General features: G+C 43.9%; 1 protein-coding gene across 2 annotated transcripts in view; it reads left to right on the top strand.

Moving 5' to 3' along the window:
- The first annotated feature begins 1,209 nt into the window (after window positions 1-1,209).
- NSUN2 (NOP2/Sun RNA methyltransferase 2) overlaps window positions 1,210-12,429 on the top strand; it is a 30,786-nt gene continuing 19,566 nt past the window's right edge. Inside the window, exons 1-8 of one of the 2 annotated variants that reach the window (XM_083519197.1) lie at window positions 1,210-1,453; window positions 2,541-2,701; window positions 3,236-3,340; window positions 6,234-6,339; window positions 7,053-7,124; window positions 7,993-8,077; window positions 9,206-9,398; window positions 11,110-11,184. In XM_083519197.1, the coding sequence (XP_083375323.1) occupies window positions 1,292-1,453; window positions 2,541-2,701; window positions 3,236-3,340; window positions 6,234-6,339; window positions 7,053-7,124; window positions 7,993-8,077; window positions 9,206-9,398; window positions 11,110-11,184 (959 nt within the window). In that variant the 5' untranslated portion in view covers window positions 1,210-1,291. The remainder of the gene's footprint in view (window positions 1,454-2,540; window positions 2,702-3,235; window positions 3,341-6,233; window positions 6,340-7,052; window positions 7,125-7,992; window positions 8,078-9,205; window positions 9,399-11,109; window positions 11,185-12,429) is intronic. The other variant, XM_083519198.1, reaches the window with a different exon arrangement.

The following is a 12,429-nucleotide window of genomic DNA, read 5'->3' as shown; positions in this document are numbered from 1 at the left end:
TCGTCCTCATTTAGCCCCCACATGTGCATGACTGTGCATGACTGAGGTTTTCCCCCCTCGTCTTGGCTATGGTGTGAGTCTGTGCTGTTAATTAATGGGGTTCTGCCTTCGGAGAAGATGAGCCAGCCCTCAAGGAGGTGATTATGTAATTTGCTAGCAATTCATGTCCCTCCCGGCGTGACGCTGCGCGCTGACGTCACGGGGCTGTAATGGTGGTGTGCCTCGAGATTTTTTTCATGAAACAAGTGTGCCTTTGCCCAAAAAAGGTTGGGAAACACTGGGTTAAAGCCATGTGGCTGCCTGGAAGGAGTTCCTGTAAAGATGTACTGAAATCCACATGAGGAGTGAGATAACAAAGATTTGGCAACCCCTTTCCTCCCAAACTGAGGGGAAGTGGCATAGACTAAGCCGTCAGGACAATTACTCTTTAATCCCTTCATGCACTAATTAGTTGCAAATATGCTAGGGTTACACGAGGCTGAAATCCAACCATGTTCTGTTTCAGAAGAATTTATGGTTTTAAGAGGTAAATAAATTATAATACTAGAGTGGTTTGCATTCGAAAAATATGGATTTCAGGTGTCTCAAACATGGAATCTTATTTATATAGCTGCTGTTCTGGCTCATCCCAGGCCATTCCAGCTTTAGCAGCAACTTAACAAGGTTTGTAAGCAGGTGACATCAATGGGGTCTTTCATCTGGCCTTGCAACACCATTAAAGAGGCATGGGTTTTTCGTATTCTATAATTCATATTTATTTAGTTTTTTAAACTTTTTAAAAATTTTTTTGCCAGTGCTTCAGTTTATCTTCCTGGAAACAGACCTCATTGAACCCCTCTGCCTGCTCTCTTTCTGTATCTGTGAGCTAGTCTTCTGCATCATTCTGTTTAGAATGAGAAAGACGACTGAAAGCCACATTTTACTTCCACCAAGTTCTGGCTGGCCAGAGGTTTCTTGTAAGTTTTTAAATTTCCATTCATTAAATGCCCAGCGCACGCAATTGCAAACGCTTTGCAACAACTTTGAATGGAAATTTAAAGACGCCCAAGAAACCTCTGGGCTAGGAAAGAGTGTGCTGGGAGCTCTCTGCCGCCCTGTCCGTTGCCGATACGCGATGTACCGCTTGCAATATTGCAGGACCGACGCTCCGCTGCAGCACTTTCGGAGGACTCTGACGCGCACGCGCAAGCCGAAAGCCGGCAAATGAACCCGGAAACTAAACGGGCGTCGTGCGAGTTTAAAATATTATGTCCTCTTTCTTCCCCCCTCCCTCCTTTCCCCTTTTCTGCGCATGCGCATCACGTCTCCCCAACGCAGCGTGGCGTCCGCGGCTGAGGGAGGCTCGTTGTCGGCTCCGCTTCGAGTCGAGGCCTTGCGTGGTGCGGGCGCGATGGGCCGCAGGCAGCGCCACAGGCGGCAGCCGCAGCCGAATACCCGAGAGAAGGGCCCTGGGGTGAGTCAGGGCCTGGGCCTGGCTGAGGCCTCGTTGCACACGTGTCTCGCCCTACACGTGTCTCTCTCCACGCGTGTCTCGCCCTACACGTGTCTCATTGTGCCCATGTCTCACTCTACACGTGTGTCTCTCGACGCGTGCCTCGCTCTCCGCGTGTCTCGCCCTACACGTGTCTCATTGTGCCCGTGTCTCACTCTACACGTGTCTCGACGCGTGTCTTGCTCTCCGCGTGTCTTGCCCTACACGTGTCTCATTGTGCCCATGTCTCGCTCTACACGTGTCTCTCTCCACGCGTGCCTCGCTCTACACGTGTCTAGTTGTGCCCATGTCTCGCTCTACACGTTGCTCCTTGTACACGTGTCTCGTTGAACCCGTGTCTCCTACGAATGCCTTTTGCCGGCGGGTGGGGGGGGTAGGGTTCCTGTGACAGAATGTCTTCTTGCACATCGGGATGGGCTCGGGGCTTATTGATTTATTGAATCAATTCATTTATTTGGCATAAGATCGCAGGACAGTTCACAGAATGAAATAGAAAGTCAAAAACTTAGTAAAACAGCAAAGCAATAACCCTCCCTTCCCACAGACACATTAAAAAAAGTGTAGAATATTTATCAGCCCAGGACCTGGTTGGAGAGGAATATTTTCTCCTGATGCCTAAAAATATATAATGAAGATGCCAGGCGAATTTCCCTGGGGAGAGCATCCCACAAATGGGAGAAATCCCATTCTTGATTTTCATGCTGCCATCCTCCTCCAGACCTTACACGGAGGAGGCTCATGAAGAAGGAATGGTACTTACTGGAAATGGAAGGAGATAGCGCATGTCAGGTGGGTAAAGAAGGGCTGGCCTCCTTAATGTGCTAGATTTTTGTGTGCAGGGAGTTCTATTATTATTACTATAATTGTTGTTATTTATTAAATTTGTATTCTACCCTTCATCCAAAGAACTTGGTAGTTCACAGTGCACAATAAAACCACAAAGCCCATTCACATTCTCTGTTGGCGTATGTCCGCACCTGCAATTCTGAAGACACAGAATAAGGGATTTGCTGACTCTTTCTAACTTTTCACACCCACTCACTTTCAGTGCTGGCCTGAAAGCTGCTACCCGGAGATTGTGAAGGAGAATGAGCTTTTCGAGCTCTACTATGGCAAGCAGGGCATCGTGCCTCCTGGGGAGTGGGAGAGCTTCATGGCGGCCCTGCGGGAGCCACTCCCTGCCACACTCCGCATCACAGGGTACAAGAGGTGAGCAAAATTGGGTTGCTGGTGCATAGGGAATGGGGTGGGTCAAAATTTTACATGTTTTCTAAAATTTGGTTAAAGGTAAAGGGTCCAGTCGTGGTTACGTGTGCATAAAATTTATTTTCTATCCAATGATCTTAAAAGTGATGAAAGCAGCCTGCTCATAGTGTGGTCCCTGCAGCTATTATCCCCGTACAGGGGTACCTCGGGTTAAGTACTTAATTCATTACTATTTGGTTTTCTCTATTCTGGCTGTAAAAGAGACTCAAGACGTCTGTGGCAATATGGAGAAAGCCTTGTGGTAGCGGTTGGTACCTCGTAGTAAATTGGCATACTGATTAAATTTTGAACATCGTCCAGAGTGCTTGGTCATGTAAGATGTACTTTTCAAGAAAATTAGTCCATTCCAAAAATCCTGTAACTATGGTAGTAGTTAGCATTAGGTTTTTATTGAGATTTTTTAAAGTAGTTACAGTGAAATAATAGGTTGTACTGTTTTCTTACTCTACGGTTCTAATGTTGTTTTTCATTTTGTAGCCATGCTAAAGAAATTCTCCATTGTTTGAAGAATAAATATTTCAAGGAATTAGAAAACCAGGTGGTAGACGGTCAGAAAATTGAAATGCCTCAGCCATTAAGCTGGTAAGACTACCTGTAGGATGGCCATCAACATATTTAGCATATTCCTGCCTTTGCTGTGTAATTGTCTACACTGACTTTGAAGGTATTATTAGCCACCCCCCCCCTCCTGCTATGTGGTATTCTCAACTTGTTAGTTGCAGTGTGATCTTTTTAAAGATTATTCTAAATAAATACAGTTTGGACCCATAAATACATGCATGAAATACCATTGAGAAGTGGCTGCAGGGGGAAGGGAATGGGTAAAATAGCCTCTCCGCTTCTAACAGTGTGAATGTCTGGTGGATTGGAGTCTGTTCTATGTACAAGAGGGCCCTTCATTTGCAGATGGGCTTCTCAGGATCCAAGTTGGGACGGTGGAGGATTTTGGTTCACTCCACAGTTAGCAGCAAACCTCCCTGGCCAACATCCAATGGATCATGCTTGGCTCTTAATGTAGGCAGGCAGATCAGATTGCTTGTCTATGAACCTTTCGAAGAATGATTTGCTCCAGCTCATGTTTTTCTTTTTGCAGTGTGGTCTAAGAAAGCACAGGACATTTTTCTAGAAAGCACAGTGCTTTCCATATTAATCAAATTTGACTAAAAAGCTCCTGGAAGTAACGGTATAGTATGTCACCCATTCCAGAGTAAAAGAGCAATAGATGCCCTCATGTACCTAGTGGGGGGCAGCCATCCCCCCCCACGCCTATTGCAGTATCAGATCTAGGAGTTGTTTTCAAAAAGAAAAAAGTCAGGAAATCCCTCAGGCCACCTTATGCAGTGGTGCCTCGCAAGACGAAATTAATTCGTTCTGCGAGTTTTTTCGTCTTGCGAATTTTTTGTCTTGCGAAGCACGGTTTCCCATAGGAATGCATTGAAAAAGGCTACCACACCGCGTGTTATGAGTTGCTCCTCGAAGTCAAGTCGCAACTGCACCTCTTCAAGCAATGCGCCCTGGGTATTAACGGTTTTAAGAAAAAGGAAACAAACTTGCAAGATGTTTTCGTCTTGCGAAGCAAGCCCATAGGGAAATTCGTCTTGCGAAGCAACTCAAAAAACCAAAAACTCTTTCATCTTGCGAGTTTTTCGTCTTGCGAGGCATTCGTCTTGCGAGGTACCACTGTAACTGCTTTATAACTTTTTGAAACCTTTAAAAGGCGTGGAGGTGTTTTTAGTACTTTGCCTAAGAAAATCCAAACAGGCATTTGACAGAATTTGTCCACTAGTCTGCTTGTGGACACAAATTGGAACAAGACTGTTCTGTCCATCCCTAGTTCTAAGTCTGTATCTTTAAATAGCTGGGTAAGTGCAAATGCTTTGAAAGAGTGTGTGGACCATAAATATTGCTTCTAGGACTAAAATATACATACTAAAATAATAAAGTAGCTAAAACACATATATCAGGGCTTGAGAGTATCCTCCTTTTGTTCCCTTTAAAGCCCATTGCTGACATCAATGCGTTTTTGTGTGTAGCATGCTTATTTTACCTCATTGAGTAACCTTATTACGTCTAGTATTATCCAGTTTCTACATGCTTCATACGCAAGTTAAATTTGTGCGTATATAGTTAAAAATGCAATTGCATAAACCTGTTAGACAGGTTTATATGTATTCTTTTATAATAAGTTAGCGTAATCATACTTACCGTATTTTTCGCACCATAGGGCGCACCGGACCATAGGGCGCACCCAGTTTTTAGGGGGGGAAATCAAGAAAAAAAATATTTTCCCCCCCCCAGCCCCAAAGAGCAGCGTACAGGCTGCGCACAACCTCTCCCTGCCGGAGGGGTTGCGCGCGGCTATGGCACAAGCCAAGGCAGCGAGCAGGATGGATCCCGCTCGCTGTTTTGGCTTCCTCTTTATCCCCGTGCAGCCTCTCCTTGCCGGAGGGGTTGCGCACAGCTATGGAGGAAGCCAAGGCAGCCAGCGGGATGGATCCCGCTCGCTGTTTTGGCTTCCCCTTTAGCCCCGTGCAGCCTCTCCTTGCCGGGAGACGCTGCGCAGGGCTTTCCTGGCTTTACTGGGAGGTGGGGGGATTCCCTCACCTCTCCCAAAAGCCCGCAGAAGCCGCGCAACCCCTTTAAAGAGATTGCGGCTTCTGGTTTTCCTGGGAAGTGGGGGAATTCCCCCACCTCCTGCAAAACCGGCAGAAGCCGCGCGCACTTTAAAAGGGCTGCACGGCTTCTCCTGGCTTTCCTGGGAGGTGGGGGAATTCCCTCACCTCTCGCAAAAGCCCGCAGAAGCCGCGCAACCCCTTTAAAGAGATCGCGGCTTCTCCTGGCTTTTCTGGGAGGTGGGAGAAGGGACTGATGCGGCCAGTCAGTCCCTTCTCCCTCCTGTGGAAAAGCCCGCAAGAGCGCACAGAGCTTGTGTGCGGCTCTTGGGGGCTTTTCCCGCCTGCCTCACCCCTGCATTCGCTCCATAGGACGCACACACATTTTCCCTTGCATTTTAGGAGGGAAAAAGTGCGTCCTATGGTGCGAAAAATACGGTAGTATGGACTAAATTTCTCAATCCATTCAGATGTTGTAGGAGATACTCCCCCCCCCAATTTTTAGCTAATCTAATCTTAGCAGCAGTTAGTAGGTTGAACAGTATTTCTTGATCATCTTCAAAAATTACATATTTTAGATAACCAAGCAGAAATATTTTAGGTTCCAAAGGTATATGATATCCTAACATATCAGAGATAATGGTCTGAACAGATTTCCAGAATGGGTATTTTTGTAGGGTTTTGGAATAGGTCCCGTGATAATGTCCATGTTGTCAACCTGCTGCAATACTGCTTATTTATGTTCTATATTTAGTTTATTTTGTTTATAAAAAAACATTTATATATATAAATGGAATGGCATGCTCCATTATTTCATTTCAAATATGCTGGTGATAGTTCTTATAAAAACTATATTTCATTAGGTATCCAGAAGAGTTGGCATGGCATACAAACCTAAGCAGAAAGGTCCTGCGAAAATCCCCACAACTAGAAAAATTCCATCATTTTCTTGTTAGTGAAACAGAATGTGTAAGTACGTTCCTAAATTGCTGTTGTTTTAATTCATTTTGTGTCTTACTGTGATCTTTTGCGTTGAAGTATTGTTACTCCCTGTCTTGCCATTGACATGTCCCTTGGGGAACTAGAGATTACTGTGTCACAGTGAATACTAACTTGCACATGAGCGTGACTTCTGACAATGTGTTAATGAAATTCTCCCATTAAGGGTTTGTTAGGAACAAAATCAGATAAGCTTAAAACAATAAAACTTACATTAGGGTTTCATATATACCGTATTTTTCGCCCTATAAGACGCACTTTTTCCCCTCCAAAAATGAACAGGGAAATGTGTGTGCGTCTTATGGGGCGAATGCAGGCTTTCGCTGAAGCCTGGAGAGCGAGGGGGGTCGGTACGCACCGACCCCTCTCGCTCTCCAGGCTTCAGGAAGCTATCTGCTAGCTGTGGGAGACCCAGCTCTCCCAGGGCTAGCGGAGAGCTTGCCGGCACGCAGAAGCTTGGGGCGCGCTGAGCTCGGCACGCCCCAAGCTTCTGGTGTAGCGCAGCGCACCTGGGGGGGAAATAAAATTTTTACCCCTTTATTTCCCCCCCAAAAAACTAGGTGCGTCTTATGGGCCGGTGCGTCTTATGGGGCGAAAAATACGGTACATTTTCTGCATCTAAAATATTCAAAACATGAAATTGGAGTTGCCATGGATTACAAATTTTTATGTTATTTTTCTAGGGGAACATTAGTCGCCAAGAAGCTGTCAGTATGATTCCTCCCCTGCTCCTTGATGTCCAGTCTCATCATAAGGTAAGCCTTGCATTGCTATTGGATCTTGAAGTCTTGTTAAAAGTGGCCTGACACAGTACATCTAATATGCTCTTTTTTTGTATTATAAATTTATATTACAAATTCACCCTGGGTAGTGGCTTTCTTGAAACCTGGCTTCAGGGTATCAATAAGACACATTTCTGTTTCTTAAAAGGGGCAGTGGCCAGTTGCACAAGTGGCTTAATTGTTTTATCCTTTTATTGCTTCATTCTTTTTCAATTGCATACATTCAGAATGAAAAGGATTATGAAGTTAGCTGGAAAGGTATTTCAACACATACTTGAATTAATGCATTCCTTATTGATGTACTTCTATTCAGTTGCTATGGACTGGTCTTAATTAGATCTCCCAGTTTTAACTGGAATGTTTGTAGTATTGTGAAGGGCTTAGTATCGTCTTTCTGAAATGAAGAATTCTGTAGACTCTGCCCCATATGACTGAAGTAACTACTTCTAAGCAGATAATACAGCTGTGAGAGTTACTTTCCTGGGTGCTGTATGTATACACAAAATCACGTACATTGGGGAACACTATCTAAAAAGCCAAACTCCACCACAGTCACTCCCTCCAAGCCTCCTTTCTCAAATTCCAACTCTCCACAGGCTGATCCAAAGGCTTCTGAGATTGCAGTTGCAAAGGCTCCTGGGATTGCTAGCCGTTTCAACACTCTTTTTGTGCCATTTTTGCAGTTTAAATTGATTTATTTAACCATTTCCCAGTGCTTTGTATATATGCGGTTCCACACGAGTTGAACGTGTGTAAGTGGGGAGATACCTATATGTAATATAATTTTTTTGGACGTATGTTAATGAGATCTTTTATTTGTGTATTGTTTTGCTCTTGGTAGATTCTAGATCTGTGTGCTGCACCAGGGTCCAAAACTGCCCAGCTTATTGAAATGTTGCACGCAGACATGAATGTTCCTTTTCCAGGTAAGTGAGATGGAGTGGTTATATAGAGATCCCTGCCCCATTTTTTGTTGAGAAACAAAATTCATTTACAGTCAAGGCTGTACCTTTCAGGGTTAGCATTGGATTGTGGCCATTAGTGCCCAGTTTGCTCACACATAATATGCAATTCAATCCAAGAGGCGGACCTTCAAGTAATCTTTCTGAAGGTTTGCCCGAAAGATTCATGAAAGGGAGAGGGCTTAAAGCCCCATGGTGCCAAACAGTATAGGCACTGCGTAGGATAGGGACCTGCTTCTGGAACCTCAATATGGTTGCTGTTAGCAGTTGGATCTTACCTGTGGATTCCACCATTTCACCTTCCTCAGTGGAAACATCCCTTTGTCACACATTTTGTTAGTATTGAGGTATATGTATTTGTGTATTGTTTCTCTTACTTGGCCACCCTGGAACCTTTAAGCCATCACCCAAGAAGCACCTTTTCCCTGTTGGGGTTCTTTGTCTGGATCAAAAATGGACTTCCTCTTCTTTTGTTTTTGCTAGCTGCGTTTCATCATTTTGTGTTGGCCTTTTCCTGTCCCTCTGCTTTCCCAGATCCATCCTGTTTTTGTCATCTATCAGTCTTCATCTTCTCTTCCTGTACTTTTAGTGCCACTAGTGTGTCAGACACCTTATGTGTTGACATAACTAATTTCCCTTTCTTTTCTCTTACCTCTCTCACTACAATATTCCTTTCTCCTTGCCCTGACCTCATCAGAGTTATTTTTGTGGGCAAAGCTACTTAGTGGTTTCATAACTGATAATTTCTTAGAATGCTTTTCTTGTTTTATTAAAACCAGTTAAAAACAAATCTATAACAGGCTTCTCTTTTTATATAACTTAAAATAATGCTCAAAACGTAACTTAACTATCGCATCATGTGCTTATTAGATCAGACAAATGTCCTACAAAATGTTAACATCCATTGTACATCTCTTGTACTTTATATTGATGATTATTCTAAAAACATTTCTCATAAATTATGCTTTTGCTTATAATGTTTTTTTAATATTCTTTTGAGCACCTGGTCTAATAAACTGCAGAAAAATTCATTTGCTTGCCCCCCTCCAAAATTCCACCTTTAACCTAAAGAGTTCATTTTTTTTCCTTTAGAGGGATTTGTAATTGCAAATGATGTTGACAACAAGCGCTGCTATTTACTGGTTCATCAAGCAAAGCGGTTAAACAGTCCTTGCATCATGGTTGTAAATCATGATGCTTCCAGCATCCCTAATTTACAGATCACCACTAATGGAAAGAAGGAGATCCTCTTTTACGATAGGATATTATGTGATGTCCCTTGCAGGTATGCTATATTTATTTTTAATGTTGCTAGTGTTGTAGTGCTTATGACTTTTTAATACTAGTGTGCCCTTTACATCACATCAAGATAAGAAGGTGTGATGTTTTGTATAGGGAGATAGGATTTGTATCTGAGAGACCAGAGTTCAAATCTCTTTCACTGTTAAAGCTCTGTGGGTAACCTTGGGCAAATTATTACAGTGGTACCTCAGGTTCCATACGCTTCAGGTTACAGACTCCGCTAACCCAAAAATAGTGCTTCAGGTTAAGAACTTTGCTTCAGGATGAGAACAGAAATCGTGCTCTGGCGGCGCCATTAGCTAAAGTGGTGCTTCAGGTTGAGAACAGTTTCAGGTTAAGAACGGACCTCCGGAACGAATTAGGTACTTAACCCGAGGTGCCACTGTATATCCCAAGATTGCTACTAAATGTGGGAAGCAAAAGTGCTCATGCATGCCACTTTGTGCTCATTGGAAGAAGTGTGGAATACAAAATAATTCATAAGTTTCTAAAATTAAAGCATAGTAAAGTTTTCTCAGCCTTAATATTATTTTTAGTTGTGCCTTTTATCAGTGTCATGTTTGTCTTTTGCATCCTGTTCAGTTTTTCTTTGAAGTACGCATCTGCTTTGAAATAGCAAGATCTCAAAAACCGAACCAATGTCTTACTAACAACAGCTGTGCTTAAAAAGAAACAAACAAACAAACAAACAAACAAACAAGGAAAGGAGTAACTGAAAGAATAGATTACAAAAGTGTGCATCGCTTTTTGCCAAATCTAGTCTGTTGATTTTCTGGTGCTGATAGAACCTAGTGGTTGAGATCATCAGTTTCACACCTTGTGCTTCAAGAGAAATTACAGCCGGACCACAATAGTTCATGCATTGGTAACCTCATGGCTGAAGGCCGAGTTCAGAGTGTTTGTATTAATATATCCATCCCTATACAGTTCAATATCAGGTTATTTAAGAGACTGCCTGAACCCTTCTATACTCAGTAGACAGCTGCCATCTGTGGGACAGTTTCTCCAGCAAGTTCCAAAGCTCTCAGAAGCCTCCTCTATAGTAGCTCAGAGCAGAGCTTTTAAGTGTGCCTCTATTTTGTGGAATAGTATTCCTGTAAAAATACCATCAGTACCTACTATATGCACTTTCCAGAAACAACTGAAGACATATTTGCTCCAATAAACTTTCCTAGATAGATAAATGTTCTTTACCACGACCACCCACTTGTTACTGTTTTAGTTTAGTTTTGATTTAGTTTTGGTTAGTTGTTTTTCTGTTTTTTACTGTTTATAATTACTATATTTTTCGCTCTATAAGATGCACCGGACCACAAGACGCACCTAGTTTTTGGAGGAGGAAAACAAGGAAAAAAAATATTCTGAATGTCAGAAGCCAGAACAGCAAGAGGGATCGCTGCGCAGTGAAAGCAGCAATCCCTCTTGCTGTTCTGGCTTCTGGGATAGCTGCGCAGCCTGCATTCGCTCCATAAGACGCACACACATTTCCCCTTTTTAGGAGGGAAAAAGTGAGTCTTATAGAGCAAAAAATATGGTACCTTATGTGTAAATTGCCTTGAGACAGTGTTTTAGAAAGCGATTAATAAATAAGAATAGTCAATGATTTCTGATTTTCAAAACACACGAGGTGTGTTACTGACTCAGAATGTAGCTTACTGGTTTCATTGGAATTCATGTGTGAATGTCTCTTGCAGTGGAGATGGTACCATGAGAAAAAACATTGATGTGTGGAAAAAGTGGACTACTCAAAACAGCTTGCAGCTACATGGGTAAGAAACAATTTTATTTCTAATATCACATCCTTTTTGAACTTCAGTGGAATAAAAATAAGTTTACAAGTAATAACTTTGCATTTCCCCAAAATATATTAATTTCCTTGTATTTTAATCTCCCCATCCTCCAAGGTATTTGAAGCTAGTTTACTGTAAAGATAAAAATTGGTTCACACATATCACAAGCATATAGGTTTTATGCCTAGTGGGGCACAGGAGCAAACTCTTTGCTTGAAATGCCTAGATGTCAGGGCCCTTACTTAGTGAGGGTTTTATCATAATGATGTAATAACTATGGTGTGCAAAACAGGCCTAAATAATTCAGAATAACTTGGTGTGAATGAGTAAGATAAATGTATAAACCCAGAGGTAGTATTCAACTAAGTTTTCCTCAGAGTAGACCTAACTTAGTCATGCCTGTCAATCATAGGCGCCGACTCCATGGGGCCTGAGGGGGCCTGAGCCCCCTCAAAAATTCGTTTGGGGGGGCTCTGTCCCCCCAATAATTTAAGAAAATTATTAGGTACCTTGCCAAAAACTGTGCAGGGGACTCCGGCGCGCGCCTCCCAAAGTGACCGGGAGCTCCTGAGAAGGGGCGGGCAGGTCAGTCAGTCAGAGGAAGACCCCCAGCGGCGGGACTTTAGAAAGGAATGGAGCCGCGGGGCCAAGGAACGGCGTATTCGTCGCCGGCGAGGGACCGGGGTGAGGGGAGAATGGAGGGGACGGGAGTTCCCGCCGCCGGAGCGGGGCTTTTTTTCTGGGTTCGGCTAAGGTGACATTGGTAGGAGGGGGTGGCCGCCTCCCGGCGCGAAGCCTGCGGAGGGCAGGCCGGTTCTTGCATGCAAAAGCACCACTGCCATCCTGCCGCCAGTATGGACCCCGGTATGGGCCCCCCCAATATTTTTTATAAGTCGGCGCCCCTGCTGTCAATTTCAGTGGGTCTACTCTGGGTAAGGGACGCAGGTGGCGCTGTGGGTTAAACCACAGAGCCTAGGACTTGCCGATCAGAAGGTCGGCAGTTTGGATCCCCGCAACGGGGTGAGTTCCCGTTGCTTGGTCCCTGCTCCTGCCAACCTAGCAGTTTGAAAGCACATCAAGGTGCAAGTAGGTACCGCTCTGGCGGGAAGGTAAACGGCGTTTCTGTGCGCTGCTCTGGTTCGCCAGAAGCGGCTTAGTCATGCTGGCCACATGACCCGGAAGCTGTACGCCGGCTCCCTCAGCCAATAAAGCGAGATGAGCGCC

Source organism: Podarcis liolepis (genome assembly GCF_965112155.1).
Source record: "Podarcis liolepis genome assembly, chromosome: 8".
Taxonomy (NCBI): domain Eukaryota; kingdom Metazoa; phylum Chordata; class Lepidosauria; order Squamata; family Lacertidae; genus Podarcis; species Podarcis liolepis.
The sequence above is the reverse complement of the archived record's forward strand: the minus strand, read 5'-3'. Positions and strand labels throughout refer to the sequence as shown.